This window comes from Schistocerca gregaria, chromosome 2 (genome assembly GCF_023897955.1).
Source record: "Schistocerca gregaria isolate iqSchGreg1 chromosome 2, iqSchGreg1.2, whole genome shotgun sequence".
Classification (NCBI taxonomy): Eukaryota; Metazoa; Arthropoda; class Insecta; order Orthoptera; family Acrididae; genus Schistocerca; species Schistocerca gregaria.
The window spans coordinates 224,842,509-224,864,075 of NC_064921.1; the positions used below are offsets into that span (position 1 = coordinate 224,842,509).

At 39.4% G+C, this 21,567-nt stretch overlaps 1 protein-coding gene across 1 annotated transcript in view; it reads left to right on the top strand.

Moving 5' to 3' along the window:
- The first annotated feature begins 601 nt into the window (after positions 1-601).
- Positions 602-21,567, top strand: part of LOC126336738 (hemolymph lipopolysaccharide-binding protein-like) — a 54,103-nt gene continuing 33,137 nt past the window's right edge. The window contains exon 1 of the mRNA XM_050000734.1: positions 602-710. Within this exon, the coding sequence (XP_049856691.1) occupies positions 617-710 (94 nt within the window). The 5' untranslated portion in view covers positions 602-616. The remainder of the gene's footprint in view (positions 711-21,567) is intronic.

A 21,567-nucleotide genomic window follows, 5' to 3' on the forward strand; every position in this document is an offset into this window, starting at 1 on the left:
CTCAAGCGGTCTGCACGTCCAGCACGAACGCTGGTCCAACTGAGGCGCCAGGTGGAAATGGCATAGCAAGCCGTTCCACAGGACTACATCCAGAATCTCTACGATCGTCTCCATGGGAGAATAGCAGCCTGCATTGCTGCGAAAGGTGGATATACACTGTACTAGTGCCGACATTGTGCATGCTCTGTTGCCTGTGTCTATGTGCCTGTGGTTGTGTCAGTGTGATCATGTGATGTATCTGACCCCAGGAATGTGTCAATAAAGTTTCCCCTTCCTGGGACAATGAATTCACAGTGTTCGTATTTCAATTTCCAGGAGTGTATGTACACCGTCTGGTAGTAACGCTTATGTGATAGGAACGTAAACGGATGAATCCGCAGATGGAGCTCTACTCTGTTCTCATGTCTGATGTAACAGTACTACGTTCACCAGGCGTGTACCAAACAGACAGCATTTCGGACTAAGTACTGGTAGTAAGATTACTCTTTCGGCCGCTAAAAAAATAAAAGTAATTCTGGACAACCAAGAGTCTCCTTCATCGTCCTTATTCTTATCTGTGTTTATTTGTATCTTTCCGTGTACGCAGCTTTTCCTCGAAACGAAGTGGAACTGACCCATGGTGAGGTCACAACGATTAGTCCAACACTTGAGTACGGAGGTGCCCAGTCGTTTCTGTTCCGTAGGAGACAGTGTCACTGATCTTCGTTATTGTAAGTAAAAGTCAGCTTTGTGAAGTGGCAGTACTGTTACGCACCAAACCTTTATCAAGCAATTAAACAGTAGTAATTAAAGTGTTTGTTTCAACAGAATATGATGCTGATTTTAGAGTATATTAAATTCACTCTAGTATGCACCATTCACCTCACCAATTTTTCTCTTGTAGCTGATAGAAGACGAGTTCACATTTTCAGCTGATGTTCTTACTTCGGACGTAGCCTCATTGCTGGTTTGTCATTCTTTCCCACGTCTTTCGTTCACTAACTTATTCAAACGCAGTTTATCCAGTTTTTTATACATTCTTTGTGAACGTGGCATAACTGAATGAAGAAAGAATCAAACACTTGTATAAATCCCCATCAGTACTACAAGGCAAGGAAAAAAAAAGGATTGCTCCGTCATAAACGATGCAGCTAGTTTTTTTTGTTGTTTATAAAATGCGGAACAGAGTCAAAGATGATCTGTAAAACCAAATAGTATGTGTCACGGCCTTCTAAATGTATCCCGCACACGTTTGGTTGAGAGTAATACACAGAATCGTTGGTCACTGAGCTGGTATTGAAGTGCTGCTTCAAAATGTGGGAGTGACAGGGAGGAGTTGTCACACTTTTAATTGATTTTCAGGCACTTGGGATCCGATTTCAACATTTAAACTTGGGGAACGTATTGGCCATTAGTTGTACTAACAAATAAAAAAATAAATCGAAAATTGACATTCATGGTCAATTTCATCAACGTTCCCCCTTAAAATGATACAAAAGTTTACAAAGTAGTTATAATTGTCTGTTCAAATGTGTTGCCTACTGCAATAGGGCAAGAAAGATATACACATGATACAAAAATGTGTAGAGTTGTCTGTTCAAAATTATGTGGAAAACCTATGAGGAATACGACATGCAATGGGAGGAGAATATAACATGAAAATGCCTCCGGCATTACAGTCTTGTTGTACACACGCTTACTGCAATTGTACCAGCGTGGTAGCATCAGAACATTACTGTGACAGACTCAGGGAGCACAGTACTCTTCCTTCAGTTAGGCCATTGACAGCCCAGGGGGCTCAAAATAAGTATGTTATCCAGACAGGCTCAGGGAGGATGAAGTGTCCTGCTACACCTGCCACAACCATCTCCACAGAAAACCCAGTATTTCAAAAGCTACAATCACAGCTGCGTAGCTGCCCTATTGGGAAGTGTTTCTATTTGTTAATCTTTCATAAGTTGTGATATCTTGTGGTACTCACCTTATGAAACGTCCCCTTAGAACAATTTATACACGACTGTGCTTAAACTGACACACAATATTTTTAGCGCAACGCAATCTGACTTTCAATAATTCCTACAAAAGAATGGCCCTGACTAACATTAACCTATACCTTTCACAAATCACTTACCTCACAAAAAATCTTCGTTACTCGAACTACTGCAATACAGCGAGCACCACTACTGCCAGCTAAATAAAAGATTCTAACTACGGAAGGCACTAACTACTGATAGGTATAGTTAGCAAATGAAAGATTTTAATAGAGAACAAACAGTGTATTTACCTTAATAGTCAAAATATATATGATAGTTCATGACATCCAGTCTTACAAATTACAAAACTCCGCCATCTCTCTCCCCACGTCCACCACTGCTGGCGGCTCACCTCCAACTGCGCAACGCTACGTGCTGTTAGCATCCAGCTGCCGCTGCCCGACACTACAATGGCAGAAAACAATGCAAACTAGCCACAGTCTGCGCACAGCACAGACAGTGATTTTTCATACAGAGCGCTATGTGGCGTTACCAATAAGAAAACCTAAACAGCCTACTTACAATCTTAGTGCCACAGTACATTGCATAAAACTATCCAGTGCACTCAATCCATTAAGTGTTGTGTTTGTGCACTAACCAAAATCATCTCCCATTCATATCTGGAATACATGACACAAATTTACAAAGGAATTAGATAACTGGATCTTAATGCCATAATGAATTGTCCTGAAAACCGTGTAACTCCATACATTAGTGTCTCATTCAAAATACTTATCTAAGTATATAACAGAATTGGTTATCTTATAACCTGGGTATCATATCAATCGTATATATAAGTCCTGTCAGTAAAGTCCTGATGATGTTTTTAAACACATTGGTTAAAAAAGTATACAGTTGATCATCATTTTTGTACATTAAGTGTTCATCTCTGTTGTTAAAGTACACTACATAAATGAATAGATTTGTATCCAGTTTTCTAGTTACATCCAAGCATCTGCCTGGCAAGAATGCTAACTGTCTTATGTATTATATATTACAACATTAGGAATAACTATGGCGATCATCCTCTTAAATAGTGCACTATTAATGTCAGTCATGCATCAGTCAACATGCTATACTAATGGAGCAAAAATCTTGGGCGTAACAGAATTTCAGCATTTGCAAAATTCACTGGTATCATAACGTGGTATCATAACAACTACAAAGCCATTGTCATTTCTGGTGATAAGTGAGTAACATATTAATTTGTAGCAAGTCCATGAAAATTAATAGTTGAGTTGTCAACGACAAAGTTGCTCTATCCTCTGTTGAGTGAAGTCTTCATAAAGACATACATACAGAGCACAGTTCTGAAAGAAAATGTTGATGTTAAGTATATCTTGTTTCTTGTTTCCACTGCTACACAGCATACCTCTGAAGTTAATATTAAACCACATACATCATTACTGAGATAAAATCTTGTTATGCCTTTCACTGGCTACCTGAAACAACAACCCATACAAAATCCATAGACATCATCACTAGCGAAATAACCTCACCTTATACTCCTCATTGCCTCCCTAAAATACCTATTCTTGAAAACATCTCTCTACTTACATATCCATCATAATTTAGTACATGTTATTCCTCCATTACTGCTCAGCATACATATAATTTACTTTATAGCATAAATCAATAGCCAATCATCACATAACTATAGATAAAAGACTAGCACATTTTTCTTATCTATTGATTTCAATATTTTTTTTTACCTTAATGCCATACTTTACCCTTTGTCTATCATTCTTTTCATTGTGTCCTGTTTCTCCCAATATGCATATTCAGATGGAATTTGCAGTTCAATTCTCCATATTACTAGTAGTCCATGGCTGACAATAGTTAGTTTCATAAAACTATTTTCAGACATTTCAAGATGGCATCAGTACAGTAGGGTTCTGAAAGATTATTAACAAACTACAAAAAGCTCATAGCTAATTACTTTTATCACTGGCTACGAACATAGGATTGAACTCCTCAGATACATCTTGTTAAATCTGACCAGTTTTATCATTTAAATCAGCCAAAAGTGCATGTCTAAATTTTTTATTAATGTCTTCTAGATTTCTGGCAAAGTCCTCTAACGTTTTGTCCTGTTCTTCCAAGACCTCTGATAGTAGCTTCAGGATATTTTGCAACAAAATTTTTCCCATCTTTGGCACTACTACAAAAGGGGTAGGGACTGTGTCAGCTTGGTAAACAGTTGTGGGTGTAAAACCTGAGTCTTTTTCTACAGAACCTGACTGTTGTGACAAGGTACAACCTACAACCTCTGCTTTCAAAGCAGAATCCCCAATTGAACTCTCTTGTTCTTCATCTGATACCAAAAAATTACTTTGATCGATACTCTCAGATATTGTCCTCTCTGTTTCAGTTAAATTAGTGTTCACCAAAAGTTACATCAGCTGCAGCTAAGCATTTGTCCTTTCTCTGGTAAGGTTTGACAGTTTAAAGTAATTAGAGTAATATGGCAAACAGATAACTGCTAAAAATAACTTCCTACAAATGTTAATCAAAACAAAATATATTTAAATTACCACTGACAGGTTTCACTGAACAAATGCAAAACTAAGCTTCTCACAATGTCACTGTGCATTGAAACACCTTCCCCTCAGTTAAGGACACAATGTTACATTCACCATAAAAAATCACTCTCTGTTGAGCCATATAACACTTCAAGATTCAGCACATAAGAATGTCACAAATTGGTATTCAGAATCACAGAAATTACGCAAAACTCTAATTATGCTCAAACTTTGACTGTTCTCCAGAAAATCTAAATTATTCACTGGTAATAATTATGCAAAACAGCCATGTTGCTATAATGGTGTGCTGCATGTAATCACTTTTAATTGTTGCTTCTCAAATCTTGGAAGCAGTTGATAAGTTAAAGTCTCTTATTGGAATTTTAATTTACGGTTGCAACACAAAACTTCATGTAACTGCTAAAATCAGCAGACTACCCTATAACTACACATCCTGGTAGGGTCGCCAGGTGAAAAGATAGAGTAAAAACATTTGCATCTAAACTCATGTTCATGTCTGGTTCATATCTGAAAAACTAGTAAAACTTATTTTGATATTTAAATATGTAAATCTCAGTGCAGGACTATAGAACTGTGTGAAAATTAGATTTTGAATGGAAGTGTATGGAGCTCCTGCTACACAATGCGAAATCCAGGCCCCTCAGTTCAAACAAACAATTTGCCTGCGAGAGAGAAATCTGTTTCCAAAGAAATTTGCATGTGCTGTCTGACTACAAACCAAAATGATTCAGACAAAAATCTCGGAGCTGAATATAGGTAATCTCTTGTAAACAATCTCAATACCGGAATTGTTACTGTAATTACAGAGAAAATGAATGTACAGATTAAAGCATCTGACTTTATGATAAACTGCCTGATAGCTTACAAGACTGGACTTTTCTGATATCTTTTATTTGTATGAAACCTCTGAACTGATATTTTCACAAATAATTTCCGACATTTACTGCACTTTTCATTCGACATGAATTTTGATAGTTAAATGTGTTGGCATACCTGTGTACATGATACATTCATCTGTTCTTCAACTTGTCACTATTATTATAAACTGTCAAGAATCAAATTTAATTTGCCATAATTGCAAAGTGTAGTGCAAGACCGTATCTTATCACTTTTCATAAAAAGGCTTCTTGATCACACAACTCGCGATCTGCAATGTGAGTATACAAGACACATTCATGAAGCTAAAGATGAAAAAGAGAAAGAGAACTTAACGACTCTTAAACGAAACCAAAGATTTCGAGTATAACTATGCTTCATTAATAACAATACACTGTTCCGTAAATTTCTCACAGTTAGACAAGTTATAAAAAATCTTTCTCAATAATTTTCCTGTTTTCCTCGACATGAATAATTATAAGACAAATCCAAGTGTTTCGCTGTAAAACTTCTTACAGTAAATTTTAACCATAGACAATGTTCTAAGAATAAGAAACTGCACAATTACGAATATATAAAAAAAACTAGATTGCCTTAGAAAACTTCCCTGCTGTCATTGTTGCATTGACATCAACTCAGTTCCAAAATTATTCCTCAAAGTAAATTAATACAAAATGATTTCAAACAATGCTGCCTCCACTACAAGGCAGGCCAGCCTCCATCCTTCTCAATATAGCACATATCCAGACTGTCTAACGCACGCTGACTGCTACTCTGATAAAGTAAAACTAACCTCTCTGCCAAGATATGTGGTCTCAGAAAAATACCTACGCAGAAATGGTTATATCGATACTACGGAGGTTGAGTACATTTATCAAATCCACAATTTGTTTTACATTTATAGTCAAAACCTCATGAAATCCATAATGGCAAATAAAACAGTCGGCTTTCAACTTACACATCAACTCAATATTATTGCTGAAGATTAATTAAAAGATAGTTTTGATGTGAATGTTTATACCTATAAAAATTAATTTATTATGTATAACATTCCGAATATATTATGTCTTCACTAACACTTTCCACTACAAAGTACAGAAAATTAATTCTCCTGTTACAAAAAGAAAGAAAAACATGTTCAACGCCGCTCTAATTGATGCAGCAGGCTCATGGCTAGTGCCTGGCGTAACTGAGTTACTTTTACCCATTCTCTCGCTTATCCCTGCAAAACCAAATTACTGTTGCATTATAGCACAGTGCTACGCAGAAGATCTACCTTTATAAAATTACTAAGTATTATATATGAGATTAAGAACTTCGCTTCTCTGATTTTTGCGGACGTCTTTGGGTATGTGTACCACTGTGCACTAGTTCACCTGTAAGGCAAACAAGCCTATCAGCATATGAACTGACCTTTCCATTGTGATATTTATCCAATAAACTCGAGCGCAGTTACGACATACACCTTAAAAGATTTTTGTAAATTTATCCGTCTGTTGATGTTCTCGTAACAGTTATTTTGCGGATATATTTTAATTTGATAGCTGCATTTGTGAAATTTCATTTGAGTCTCAATGGAAGACCTCAGACGTGATTACACATTTCTTTATGTTTGGAATACGACATACAAGAGCGTAAATCGGAAATCTATGAGATTTGCAGTGACGTAATATGCTGGGAGATTAAAATGAAGTTGTAGTAGTTTTATTGATCTTGGGACCCTTTTCATAACGATATTTGACATGACGTGGTATTAAAGCTACAGAACGAAACAAAGATTCTCATGAGGAGTCATTCAAGTACTTAAGGGGAGCCGGAGGTGGTCAAATCGAAAAAATTCCGTTTTTTTTGCTTCCGATAATTAATTGGAACATTCCTCTTTAATGTAAACTTTGAATTATTGTTCTACGCGCCCTAGAAGTGGAGTTATTACCATTTTCCCCCACGCCTGCAGAGGAAGTGGGCGGCCGCTGAATGCATCTTAACACCCTCTCGCGACTTCCTGGCGAACTGCTTGGGATTTTCTCGGCCTGTTACGCATACAGCGCCTTATGTTACGCATAACGCGAGTGTGTAAGGGTTGGCTACATTGTTTTCTGTGACAAACGAAGCGTTAACAGCGTGGAACATCGTCTCTTTGCTGTTTACCGTTTCTAATTATTTAAGTGTTGCGCCTATTGTTGGTAGTATTATACTTCTTGTGTAAAGCGTTGTTCACGTTACGATGCCACGTATTAGTAACCGTATATATAAGAAGAGGAAGAACGTAGGCAAAAGAAAATTAACACTAATACCAAGTTTCAGTTCCACAATTACTGAAACAGTGCGTTCTTCTGCTAAGCAACACATGGCCGCCCATAGCCCTGTGACAGCTTCTAGCAAGAAGCTGACTGGTGGAAGTGACAGATTTCGTGAATATGTTAGTGACAGTGATGACATTAACGAAGTACTAAATATTGGATTATTATCTTCTGTGCTGAAAGAAAGTGTTCTGTGCAAAATGTGTTCAAGTGTAGGAGTGGGACTAGAGATAACAAAGCACTTTGGTTTAGCTTGTGAGATGAAGATAATCTGTGCATGTTGCAAGTATCAAGTGACTTTCTACAATTCACATGCCAGTCTCTATGGTGAAAATGGACGATCTAGAGTGTTTGATGTTAATTTTCGACTTGTGTATGGTCTTCGATCCACTGGAAAAGGGTCTGCTGCTAGTAAACTGTTTTGTGGTATTATGAACTTGCCATCGCCTCCAAGCAAATTTGGGTACTACTCTGAACTGGTAGGATCCTCTGTTGAAGATGTGGCTTTGAAAACCATGAAGGAAGCAGTGGAGGAATCTGTAGAAATGAACGGTGGTTCTAGGGATTTGGCATTGGCATTAGATGGTTCCTGGCAAAAGAGGGGTCATAAATCCCTGAATGGGGTTGTAACTGCTGCTTGTGGTGATAGTGCAAAAGTGATAGATGTTGCAATATTATGAAAACATTGTAGGTGCAAAAATAAAATTAAAGGAGAGCACAGTGGAACCTGTGAGGCAAATTTTAGTGGATCAAGTGGAGCAATGGAAGGGGATGGAGTGAAACAAATTTTTGAACGTTCAGTTCCCAGATACAACGTTAGGTACACATACTACCTTGGGGATGGTGACTCCAAAAGTTTCAAGACTATAGAGGAACTGAAACCATATGGAAATGAATTTGTAGTTGAAAAGTTGCAATGCATTGGGCATGTGCAAAACGTATGGGTGCACGGCTTTGAAGGCTCAAACAAACTTTGGGTTCAAGTAAGCTCAGTGATTGAAAGACAATAGGAGGGAGAGGCAGGCTTACTGATGAGGTGATTGAACGTCTACAGAGATACTATGGGCATGCTATAAGGCAAAATATTAATAATGTTAGTGACATGCGAAAAGCAGTGTGGGCATTGTTCCTTCATACTGCCTCTTCCAATGAATACCCTGAATACAGCCTGTACCCAAAAGATTCCTAGTGCAAATATATTGGAAAAAAGGACTATGATCACAAACATGGTTTGCCAGCAGCTGTGATAAATGCAATAAAAGCAATTTTTCATGACTTAGCACAGCCAGAATTGTCACACAAATGTCTATATGGTAAGATGCAGAATCCTAATGAGAGCATATACAATTTGATTTGGAAAGTGATTCCTAAAAGGGTGTTTGTAAGCATAAAAACACTGTACTTTGGCATTTATGATGCAATAGTAACCTACAACCAAGGGAACAGTGTGAAGTGTGAAGTTCTGAAGGCATTAGGATATACAGCTGGGGTGAACACTGTACGAGCACTGATAAATATTGACAGAGAAAGGATAAGAGGAGCAGAAAGAAGAGAAATGCATATGAAGTATGATGGAACAACAGGCCAGAAAAGAAGACAGAAGAGGAAGCTTTTGGAGGATGAAGAAGAAGACCCTGATAATCCATCCTATAGTGCAGGAATGTTTGATAAACTTTGATAGCCATTTCCTGTAAATTACAATTTTTCGAATATAAGGAACATTTTCTCAAAATCCACTCAAGCTAGAGGGATGAAATTTTTATACAACACTCCTAGTGGTCAAACGTACATTGTAACACAGCCATTTGGCAATATGTTCAGTAGTTTCATTTCAGTTTAATTACAAAGCAATTATTTGTAAAAAGAATTTGGGTCATTAAAAATAATTGGAAGGAAACTAGAAAAGATGCTCCAAAATCCCTCTGTCATAACTGCAATACTAAACCACTCTATACGTAAAAAAATTCAAATTCTTCTATTTGGTAGGTTATTCACAAATGTTCCTCAAACTTAGTGATTTTAACATGGGCAGCATAGGCACCTCCGGCTCCCCTTAACGGTCTACTCTGACAATATCGACACACGTAGCTGACCGTGACCTTATAGTTGGAACTATCCCGATATTTGCTTGAAGTAATTTGGGAAATCGCTGAACATCTGAATCAGAAAGCTCTAGCAGTGATTAGAGCCTTCATACTCCCGAGGACTGACCAGAGCAATTAAGACATACCAGCACACTTCGCTTTGTCCCTGGTGAACAACAGTGTCTCGTATATACATTACTGCGAAGAAGTCTTTTCGTAACGTAAGAAGCTAATGTTACACAGTTCATTCATTTCTCAACACTAGTCTCTGCACACGACATACAGACATTATTCCTTAGCTCCAAGCACTGCACCCAATACACACACACACACACACACACACACACACACACACACACTATAGGATGGCAGAAGGACCATGAAGATGTTGCCTTCTGCTTTGTAAACCGTAGCTACCCACTTGTTTGCCTGAAAAATTGAATCTACATCCCTCCATAACGAATAAGATATTTATCTCAGAACGAGGATTAGACGTCAGTATTATCATGTGTATCGCTACATGTAGGGCTTTCCAGATAATAACATCTAGCACATTAACAGTATACTACATTAACTCTTGATCCTGGGAAACGTCATAATGGGCTATATTGGAAACCCAAATCGTAAATTTTGCTTTTTGTCAAGTGAGACAGAATTTTCTCTCATAAACTAAACTCCGTAATAAACTAAATTCCCAGGTGTACCAATGTGTATACAAATCGACTAAACTCAACCATGACCCTTATACGGGTGTGATACTACATGTAGAGACACTTATCAGAAGATTGCCTAAACCCTGCTTCCCAGAAATTTAGCTCTATGGAATAAGCGAACACGTGTATCGGCTTACCCGTTGATGTTCGACGTTTCTGAGGAAACTATTGTCAATGGTTTCGTAGTGATACAGACGACTTCTATGACAGGAAATTTTCAGCTGGAATGTTGGTGCAGTGGATAGCGTCGCGGACGCTCAGTTTTGCGCCCTGTGTTCGCAAGTCAATTACTTTTCCGTTTTATTTTATTTCCTTTATTTATTTATTTTCTTATTTATCTACGTATGCGTCTAGAATTTACTAGACGAATGTCTCTTATGGAGATGGGGGATACAAGGGCGTTATATTAATTGTAAAATTACAACAGCGATTTACTATAAGTGTCATTCATACATCTATTACATCTTATTTATGTGTATGTTATTTTCAGCGTCACAGTCTTTTTAAATTTTCATATTCTTATATTTCATTCTTATGTAATTTCTTATATTAATTCTAATAGCTCTACTCTGTTCTTATGTGTATTCCTGAGGAATAATTGGTCAATTCCCGTGGATGATGCCGCTCGTAGAAACATTCGAGACAGAAATTCCGAACACGTCGACCATCGTACGATGGCAGTTTTGCCATAGCAATATTCCTTCGTATGAATCTCAGTCGGGGAGGAGACGTCGTTAATATTGCTGAAGATTTCACACATTGGCAATAATCTGGAGACAAACCATACATAATGGATCACTTTAACGAGAACTGGCGCTTACAGTTATTTGTGAACCAAGATACACTACAGGAATCCCACCGAAAACAATGGCAAATAATGTTCTCATTCATTTATTAGTCATCATTTGAATACAATTAGTAGATGCATAAGGGCAACGTTATTTCACTGTACATTTGAAAACATTCATTTAGTAAACATCTACTGACTTGCTTAGATAAATGAAAGACAAAAATTAAATCTCCAACTTTGCCCGTCGTTTTTCAGAAACGCTTGAGTACCTACGGATAAGCCGAGACACGCTTATCTTGACCCCTCTTGCACTGAGAGGCGTTTCTGCGAAATCGGCTGATGGCATTTGCTGTGTTTTCCTCGTTAGTTCTGTTTCACATGATCACTATTTTCCCGAGTCTGTGGACATTTACATAGTGCAAGTAATTTTGGGTGCGTAATGTTTCACATAGATGAGACGTGTGATGTCACATCTTTGCTAAAGGGATCTTTTGTAAGTTATGATGAACAGCCAAGTCAATTGTGCTGCAAACTCGCTGCGGCTTACTATGGAGCCCCATGGGTCACTGGAGCCTTCTAGAACTAGAGCGATTCGATTTCATGCTCTATATCCATAGTATATACATTTACATCCCTCATATTTGAAATTAAATTGTAGCAATATTTTTTACCTTTTCCTTGGTAAAAAATATTCAATTACATATTATAAATTTTCGGCTTCTGCTTAACTACAGTACTTTTCGGATCACTAACAGTCAAATGACCACATAAGGCTGTTACACATCACTTTTTCATCCGAAAGAACGATGATAACTTTGATGTGAGATGGAAGTAATACACGTAAAGGCTGTCTTGTTCCGAAAGACCCATTTGCTTAGGCAACAGAAAACCGTACAAACAACCTATCCTAAAACAATACAAGCAGCAATGGAAAACAAGGAAAATTAAGGTTTAACGTATCGTCGACGACGGTCTTATTTGATATAGGAAAACGACGGGCAGCAATGTCGGCCGTGTCTCTACGAAGGAACCTTGGTTTTAGTTAAATCTGTATATGTGGACGTGGTACTGAACTGCTTCCTCAGAAAAACGAGTCTTGGGTCCTACCATTACGCCTCTCCACTCGGCATCATCAATTTCAACTATTTTTAGAACCTATTGTAGGTTTTGTCTCAGAATAGCAAATGTGTACAAGAAAGATTGAATGACGTAAATATTTTGCAGACTCTGACAGGTGTTGTCAAGGGGTAGAGTGTTTGGTAAACAATAAAACGTTCTACTTCCCAGAATCGAACCTCGTCACTGCTTACATTGCGCATAAAAATCATGAGCAATGGGAACCTTGTCAAGTGGGCGGAGGAGTAGTCAGAATTTAAGGCCACTGTCATGCCCTTGGACTGGGAAAATGCCTCTAAAATGCGGAAGGGCTAGCTGTGGTCAACGGCACGAGAATGCAGAAGGTAATGGGAACCATTGCGTTACAGACACATTAGGTGAGTTGACAAAATACTTGGGATAGCGATGTGCAAATATTCTGAGGCCGGTAGTGTCGCTTACACAAGGTATAAACGGGCAGCGCTATGGTAGAGCTGTAATTTGTACGCAGGTGATTCATGTCAAAAGTTTTCCAACGTGATCATGGCCAGATCACGGGAATTAAGGGAAAAAATGGTTCAAATGGCTCTGAGCACTATGGGACTTAACTGCTGAGGTCAACAGTCCCCTAGAACGTAGAACTACTTAAACCTAACTAACCTAAGGACATCACACACATCCATGCACGAGGTAGGATTCGAACCTGCGACCGTAGCGGTCGCGCGGTTCCAGACTGTAGCGCCTAGAACCGCTTGGCCACCTCGGCCGCCTCAGAGCTTCTCCCTGGCTCGTGACTTTATCGGTTGAACGTTTTTCTTTGGTGTCATGTGTCTTCTGATCGCCACGAATTCCTCTTTCGTGCCATCCTTTTTATTTCAGAGTAGCATATGCAAACTTCGTCCTCAATTACTTGCTAGACGTGTTCCAATCTCTGTCTTTCTCTACAGTTTTTGTCCTCTACGGCTCCCTCTAGTACCAGGGAGGCCTTCCCTGATGGCTTAACATATGTCCTATCATCTTTTCCTACCTACTTGCTAGTGTTTTCCACATATTCCTTTCCTCTCCAATTTAGCGCAGAACCTCCTCATCCCTTACCTTCCCACTACCGAAAATTCTCAACATACGTCTGTAAAACCACATCTCAGATTCTTCGATTGTCTTCTGTCCTGAGTTTCCCACAGGCCATGTTCACTACCATACAATGCTATGCTCTAAACGTACATTCTCAGAAATTTCTTCCTCAAATTAAGGTCTATGTTTGATACTAGGAGATTACTCTTGGCCAGGAATGTTCTGTTTGGCAGTCATACTCTGGTTTTGACGTCCTACTTGCTCCGTCCATCATTGGTTAATTTGCTGCCTAGGTAGCAGAATTCCTTAACGTCACCTACTTCGTGACTATAGATCCTAAAGTTAAGTTTCTCGCTGTTCTCATTTACACTACTTCTCATTATGTCCGTCTTTCTTCGACTTTCTTAATCTCATTTCATATACTGTACTCATTAGATGGTCCATCCCATTCAGCAGATCCTGTAATTTTTCTTCACTTTCATTCAGAATAGCAATGTCATCAACAATTTATATCTTTTCACCTCAAATTCTCTTCAACTCCGGAACCTTTTTTCTATTTCCATCATTGTTTCTGCAATGTATAGACTGAGCAGTAGGGGCGAAATACCTGTCTTACCTTTTTGATTCGAGCTCTTCGTTCCTAGCCGTCCACTCTGATCATTGCCTTTTGGTTCTTGTACATATTGTATATTACCCGTCTCTACTTATAGGTTACCCATATTTTCCTCACAATTTCCAACACATTACATCATTTTACACTGTCGAACGCTTTTACCAAATCGACAAATCCTATGAAAGTGTCTTGAATTTTCTTCAGCCTTGCTTCCATTATCAACTGCAACGTCAGAATTGCCTCTCTAGTGTCTTTGGATCCTAGACAAATGGAAACCCGTAGTCTTGTCAGATGAGTCCCTATTTGGTTGGTAACAGCGTATGGCAGGGTTTTAGTGCGGCACAGACCCCACGAGGGCATGGAGCAAAGTTTTCAACAAGGCACTGCTGAGATAAAGAGAAAAGTCTCAGAACTGCTTGTCTTGGTATGCAACAGGGTAGACAGGTTCACGTGTACTACGTCAGAAGATGACCCGATATCATTTAATGTCGTGATTTACGACACTTCTGTAGAGGCAGAGGAAGTTCTGCTGGCACTAGTTCTGGCCGCTCTGCTGGAAACTGAAGACACCAGATTCTCATTCAAAATATTATGTACGAGGGTGAGTCAAATAAAAACCTTAAATATTTTTAAAAAATATTTTTGTTGTGCAGAAGTGGCACAAAGCTGTATCACTTTTCAACATAGTCTCCCCCACGCTCAATGCAAGCCCTCCAGCGCTTACAAAGTGCATAAATTCCTTTATAAAAATTCTTTTGGTGGTCCGCGCAACCACTCATGCACCACTAGTAGCAATCCACGTCGCTCTGATTTGATTGCACGTCGCAGACGATTTTTAGGAGATCTGTGTATGATGCACTGGTGACAGTGGTCCCTCTAGGCATGTAATGCTCCAAAATGACGCCTTTTTCTTCCCAAAAGAGAGTTACGTTACGAGTCTTGTATACAAATCAGGCGGTAAGCAATTCATGAAGTTTGAATACTTCTGAGAAGGATAGTTCATAAAAACATTATAAAAAATCGGTTTCCCATAAAATATAATGTCATTCATTGTAATATCAGTTCATACCCATGAGCATATCATTCCGAATGACGTGTCTTAAATAGCGAGATTAGATAGAAATACAGAAACACCTCGAGACATGCATGCGTGAACATAAATGCAGATGCCTAGCCTAGGCTGGGTGTTGCGCTGCTGTATTTAAGCACGAACGGCACGTGTGCAAAGTGCTCAATACGATGCAGGCGTCAGTCGTGGTCAGAACGGTTATCTGTGTAGTGCTATGTCACAATTTATGGAATTCGAACTTGAGCAAAGTGTTGCTTCTCGTATGGCAGGTGGTTCCGTAACCAAGGGAGCGGAAGCGTTTGGTGTTTCAAGGAGCACCATAACCAAGATTTATACAGCATACGGGAAAAGCGGAAAAACTTCATCCGCTAAGTCTAAACGGTGGTGATAATTTGTGATGAGTATCGTGACAGACGTTCATTGCAGGCGATAGTGTTGAAAAATAAAGAGGACGATAGCAGTAAAAGCCAATGCAGAATTGAATGTCGCCCTCGTGATCCTTGCCAGTACTAAACCGAAACGAATAGGGCTCCATAAGAGGGAACTGCAAGGTGATCTGGAATTTGAAAGCCACGTATCACTGATCCAAATTCCGGTAACTGGAAAAGATAGTGCTGAAACCATTAAAACGAAAATGAAATTAGGACTGATCGGTCTTGTTTCACTCTATCAGCCTCCCATCCAACGTCTCAAGAGCAAAATATGGCGGGGATTCCGTAGTTACCTGAGCAGCCATATCGTGGTACTCCATGAGTTCTATGGTTCAAAGTCGTTCAAACGGCTCTGAGCAGTATGGGACTCAACTTCAGAGGTCATCAGTCCCCTAGAACTTAAAACTACTTAAACCTGCCTAACCTAAGGACAACAAACACATCCCTGGCCGAGACAGGATTTCAACCTGCGACCGTAGCGGTCCCGCGGTTCCAGACTGCAGCGCCTAGAACCGCTCGGCCACAACGGCTGGCCTAGGTTCTATGGTTACTCCGGAAGGCACATTACAGCCAAGGATTGTGTGTCCATAATGAAATAATAACCTTCTAGTTGCATAAAAGGAGTTTAATTTTCCTACCGGTTTCGGACACTCGGTGCCCTTCTTCAGAAGGTTACACCTATCGCATTACTTCCAAGTGTCAACAACAAAGTGCATACAGACTCTAAAAAATATGCAGCAGTAAGTAATACAATATTGAATCCGGTAATGGATTCAGTGTTACGATCGTTGCTTTTAATGCCCAGAAGATTGCTTTGGCTTTTCTATATACTGAGGCTGTCCTTAGAACAATCGTTTCCCTTTTCCATTTCTTCACATTTTTCCTGCAGCCATTTCGCCTTACGTTCTCTGCACTCCCCACTCATTTCATTCCTAAGTGACTTGTATTTGCTTATTTCTGAATTTCCTTAACATCATTGTTCTTCTTTCAACGACCAATAGAAGTATTTCTCGTTTTAGCCATAGTTACCTCCTATGTACCTACGTTTTTCTTTTCAGCTTCCGTGACTGTAATTTTTAAGAGACGCCCATTCCTTTTTAATTGAACTACGTATGGAACTTTTCTTTATCTCAGTATATACAGCCTCAGAGAATTTCAAGTGTGCCTCCTCATTCCTTAGTACTTCCGTAGTCCATTTCCATGAGCGTTGATTCTTCCTGACTAGTATCTTAAACTTCAATCTGCTCTCCATCATTACTCCGCTGTGATCTGAATTTATATCTGCTCCTGGGTACACCTCACAATTCAGTATCCGATTTCAGAATCTCTGCCTGAAGTCTTCAGGTATCTCCCTCTATTTTCTAAGTACACCACATGCTCCTGTGATTCCTGAGCAGAGTATTTGCTATTACTATCTGAAATTTATAGCAGAAATCAATTAGCCTTCTCCTCTCTCATTCCTAGTACCAAGCCCACATTCTTTAAGGGTGGCTCTTTATTACTATTTATTTGTTATTGGGTTTTGAATATAGTATTTAATTGTTTATTATTCTGGGCTTCAAAACGTTTGAACTCAAATGCAAGTGTGAATCAAATTAAAGTTATCTTTGGATAAATGAGGCGTCAATTAAAGGAAGAAAATTACGTACTTGAAAAATTATTTTAAAAAATATTTTTAAATATTGAAATCTGACTGCAATTCGCCAGATATTACCACCATACTTTTAGGTTAGGCTCTTCTGCCGGGATTGTCTGTTGGTGAGTATAATTTTGGGACGTGATTTACGCCTAAAAGCTACCGGACTTCGTTTTGTAAAATGTGAAATTTTAGATTCAGGTTCCATTCTGAAAGCAAACCAAACGTGTTACACTGATTGGTGTCGTTATACTCGGTCATCCACTAACAGACATCCTCACACAATGAAAGCCACATTTAATTAACAAATTCATGGAAAAAAGCTGAGGAAAAAAGGTGTCACTAGTTGTAATAATAAGCACGACGAAATTCAATAGGTATTACTATGCAAAATGAGCACAGATAACAAAATCTCTACGTAATATAGACCAAGCAATATATTTTAGGATCGTAGCAGACACTGGCTGAAAAAAAAGAGAGCGAACAAAAAAGTTGCGAGTCCTTGTTCACTTACATTACATAGATAATACAATTACATAGAAATCAATTTCATTGTAATCACAGTGTCTATTGTCAGCGATAAAATCGTCTCAGCCCCACTGCGTGAAAACCCACAGTCACGAAATCTGCTAACACTTGGGGAAACGTTACAATTCTCCGCCACGGGGACTAGCCGCGCGGTTGAGGGCGCTCTGCCACGGTTCGCTCGGCTGCCCCGTCGGTGGTTCAAGACCTTACTCAGGCATTGGTGTGTATTTTGTCGTTAGCGTAGGTTAGCTTAAGTTAGATTAAGCGGTCTGTAAGTCTAGGGACCGATGACTTCAGCAGTTTGGTCTCATAAGAGCTTACCACAAAATTTTCCCACATTCTCTCGCAATCCTACCTTTTCACTACTTCCCCTACAACCGCATACCAATCCCCTATGATGATTAGGTTCGCATTTCCTTTACGCACTAGATTACGCGTTCATTAATCTGATATAGACTCTCAATCTCTTCAATTTTGGCTTACTATGCCGACGTAGGTACCCAGACTATCGTTGTCGGTGTTATTTTTCTGTCGATTCTGATGAGAACAACCCTATCACTGAACTGTTGGCTGTAACTCCCTCGCTGCCCTACGTTCCTATTCAAAATATGGTCTACTGCCATGCCATTATACATTTTGCTGTTGCTGTTGATATTACCCTATAAACGTCTGACCATAAATCCTTCTCTTATCCTCATTTAACTTCAATGAGCCTCACTGTATCTAGATTGAACTTAACCAATTCTCTCTTCAGATTTTATAGTTTCCCTACCACGTTCAAACCTCAGCTCTTATCGCTCGTTATTATATGTTTTTCTCATGGTCGCCTCTCCCTTGGCAGTCCCCTCCAGGAGATCCAAAGTGGGAACATGTATGTTATCATACCAATGGAGAGATCGCCATGACACTTTTCCAAATACAGGCCACATTACGTGCTTGTAATGCAGTGGTTTCCTCTGCCTTCTACTTCCTCATGGCGTTGATCATTTTTGATTCTGCCTGCTTTAGGGGCCGCTTCCCACCACAAGGGCAAGAGAGTGCCCTATACTTCAGTCCGCTCCATTGCCTGCCGTTGGCAGAGTGAGGGTGAGTTCTTACCCCATAAGTTCTCAGCCACTGTTGCTGACGGTTCATATTCAAAATTTAAGCTGTGGCGAGACCAGGGAAGTTTTGAAAACCTAGCGAGAGCAAGCTCTCTACCGTTGAACATTTCTAGAGGTTGTCAGAGAGAAAGTCTTGTAAAATTTTGAAATTATGTGTAATGTTGGTTGCAGGTCACTAAGTGCCTCGATTCTCACGTAATGGATGAATTTACTCTAGCTATTTGTTCGTCGTGAGCTATACTTTCTCCCCCGAATTCCACCCCTTTGAGAGGTACGTGGTTCTTACCACAACGGTGGCTCTTTCCAGACAGTAAGTTATTTGTGTACCAAGTTTGGTTGAATCGATCGAAAGGTCTAAAAAGACATGTGGAACATTCATACTTTCATATACATGTCATACGCACACTTTCGTAATATGTTTGGATTTTTCAGTGTATAGAGGGGGGAGGGGGCATTTAAATGAAATCGAGATAAATTGAAAGGATTAAGCAATCTTTTTATCATCTCAGAAGTAATCGCCATAACCATTCATACTTTTATCCCACTGTCGGACAACACGGTCAGTGCCTTCGTGGAAAAAGGTAACGAATTACAGATAAAATAACGAGGAAGCAACATTCGCCGAAAGCCTACAAATATTCACGAGTAATAAAGAACTCATCTGACACTTGCCTGCTGCTCTTTACAAATTGAGTAAATGATGTGTGAATGGACCAAAAAAGACGGACATAGAGCAGACTGATCATACGAAAGTGAATACTCTTCAGTACTAAAATGAAAGAGAGAAATTTGTGGCATGACATGACGTTTCGTTCAAGATGCTGCCATGGTTGGAAACTGATATTGGCTATAAAGTACCTTGTCGGCATTCGACTCATTCGTTTTAAACAAATTCAGAAGGATTACATCAAGATCACAGACGACGATTCGAACCCACTGCTCCAGAAAGCGAGATGCCTAACATCAATACTGCCGTTCCATGCTCGGTGATGTAAAAAAATGTGCCACATTTCTGCATTTTGGTCCATGGTGTGAATATGACGGAAATATAAAATCCGTATTTTCTTTGTTTCCATCCGTTATTGGCAAGAAAACAAAATATTGTCGAATTATGGATAACCTCACTTTTGTGTGATCCACATTTTCCTGGTCATTATGAGCTACAAGACTCACTGGTGTCATAGAGCAAAGAGGCGTCAACAATTTTTGTGTGTGTGTATGTGTGTGTGTGTGTGTGTGTGTGTGTGTGTGTGTGTGTGTGTCTTTGGACGGGTGGGACCGGGAGAGACTGGGAGGATGGGGAGTCGGGAAAGAGGGGGGGGGGGGGGGGCAGGGAGCAGTACTTGTCCGCATCCCCCCACCTGGGATCTGGAGCATAGTTTTTATTCATTTTAGAAGTCTCCGAAACATTCTTGACGATAATTTCTCTGGGATGTGAAAAGTTTTTGAGTCAACCACAAAATTTAATTATTTTGATATGCCAACACCTCGTAACTAGCCAACTAATTTTTATGAGAATCGTAATTTCAAAGTCTTCCTCTTCCCCGCCCACCTTAAATCTGGAACATAGTTTTTATTCATTGTAGACGTCTCTGCACCATTCTTGACGATAATTTGTCTGGGATTTGAAAAGTCTAATGAGTCAACTGTAAAATTTAATTATTTAGACATGTTACACCTCGTAACTAGTCAATTCTCTTTTATGAGAATGGTAATTTTAAAGTCTTCCTCTCCTCCACCCTTCTTCTTGGATAAATTAATGCATGCTCAGACAGTCCTCAATACGGCCGTAATAGCTACATTTGAGAAAAGAAGCGGGAAAGTATTGTCGCTAAATCAATATGTGTCTCGACCACAAAACAGATTTACCATTTGCCTGACTCTTTAAGGTCTTCTTTTTAACATAGAAACGTAGGGGCAATCACGGGACGATACTCTGTGCTGTTCTAAAGTGATTCTACTTACAAAATATTTTCAAATGTGCTATTTTGACTGTAAATTAAGTTAAAGATTCATGAAGAAACGCACTTTCATAAACATACGGTTTACTCATGTATGTGACATTTAATGACTTAGAACTTGTTGAACTCCCGAAGGAGGAGACACAACACATTGAAATTTTACGGCTTGAAAGGGCTTGTGCGATTATTTCAGTGAATACAAAGTCGAGAAAGAAATTGGCAGTACAAGTATTACCAGTATGATATTACACCGTCTCTGATCTAGATGCATGCTATGATTCGTCTGGAAACGGTCTAGTAAAGCCAATGCGTCGTCTCATAATGCTAGCTGTCCCACAAGTAATGAAACGGATCCTTGATATTCTGCATACTGATCATGGGACGGAATGTACGTCTCAGTTAAGGGGAATGGACGTCTGAGCTGGTCCCAGACATGTTCTATTGGAGACGTCGAAGTACAAGATCACGCTCTGTTGATAAATGGCGCCACATTACGGTAGCATGAGAGGTAATACACGAGGACCCAAAATATCCATGACGTACAGTTGTGCCACCAGAGTTCTCACAGCTATAGCCAACCGTAACATGAAGTCAAGCCGTATCCTGCCACCCAACTTGATGGTTTCCACACCATGTTGTCTCTCTAAAACACTGCAAAAACGGAATTTATCCTCAGCTCGCAACAATACTCGCTAGCGATGGTCGTGCAGAAGCTCGATTCATTGGTAACACACTACATCAC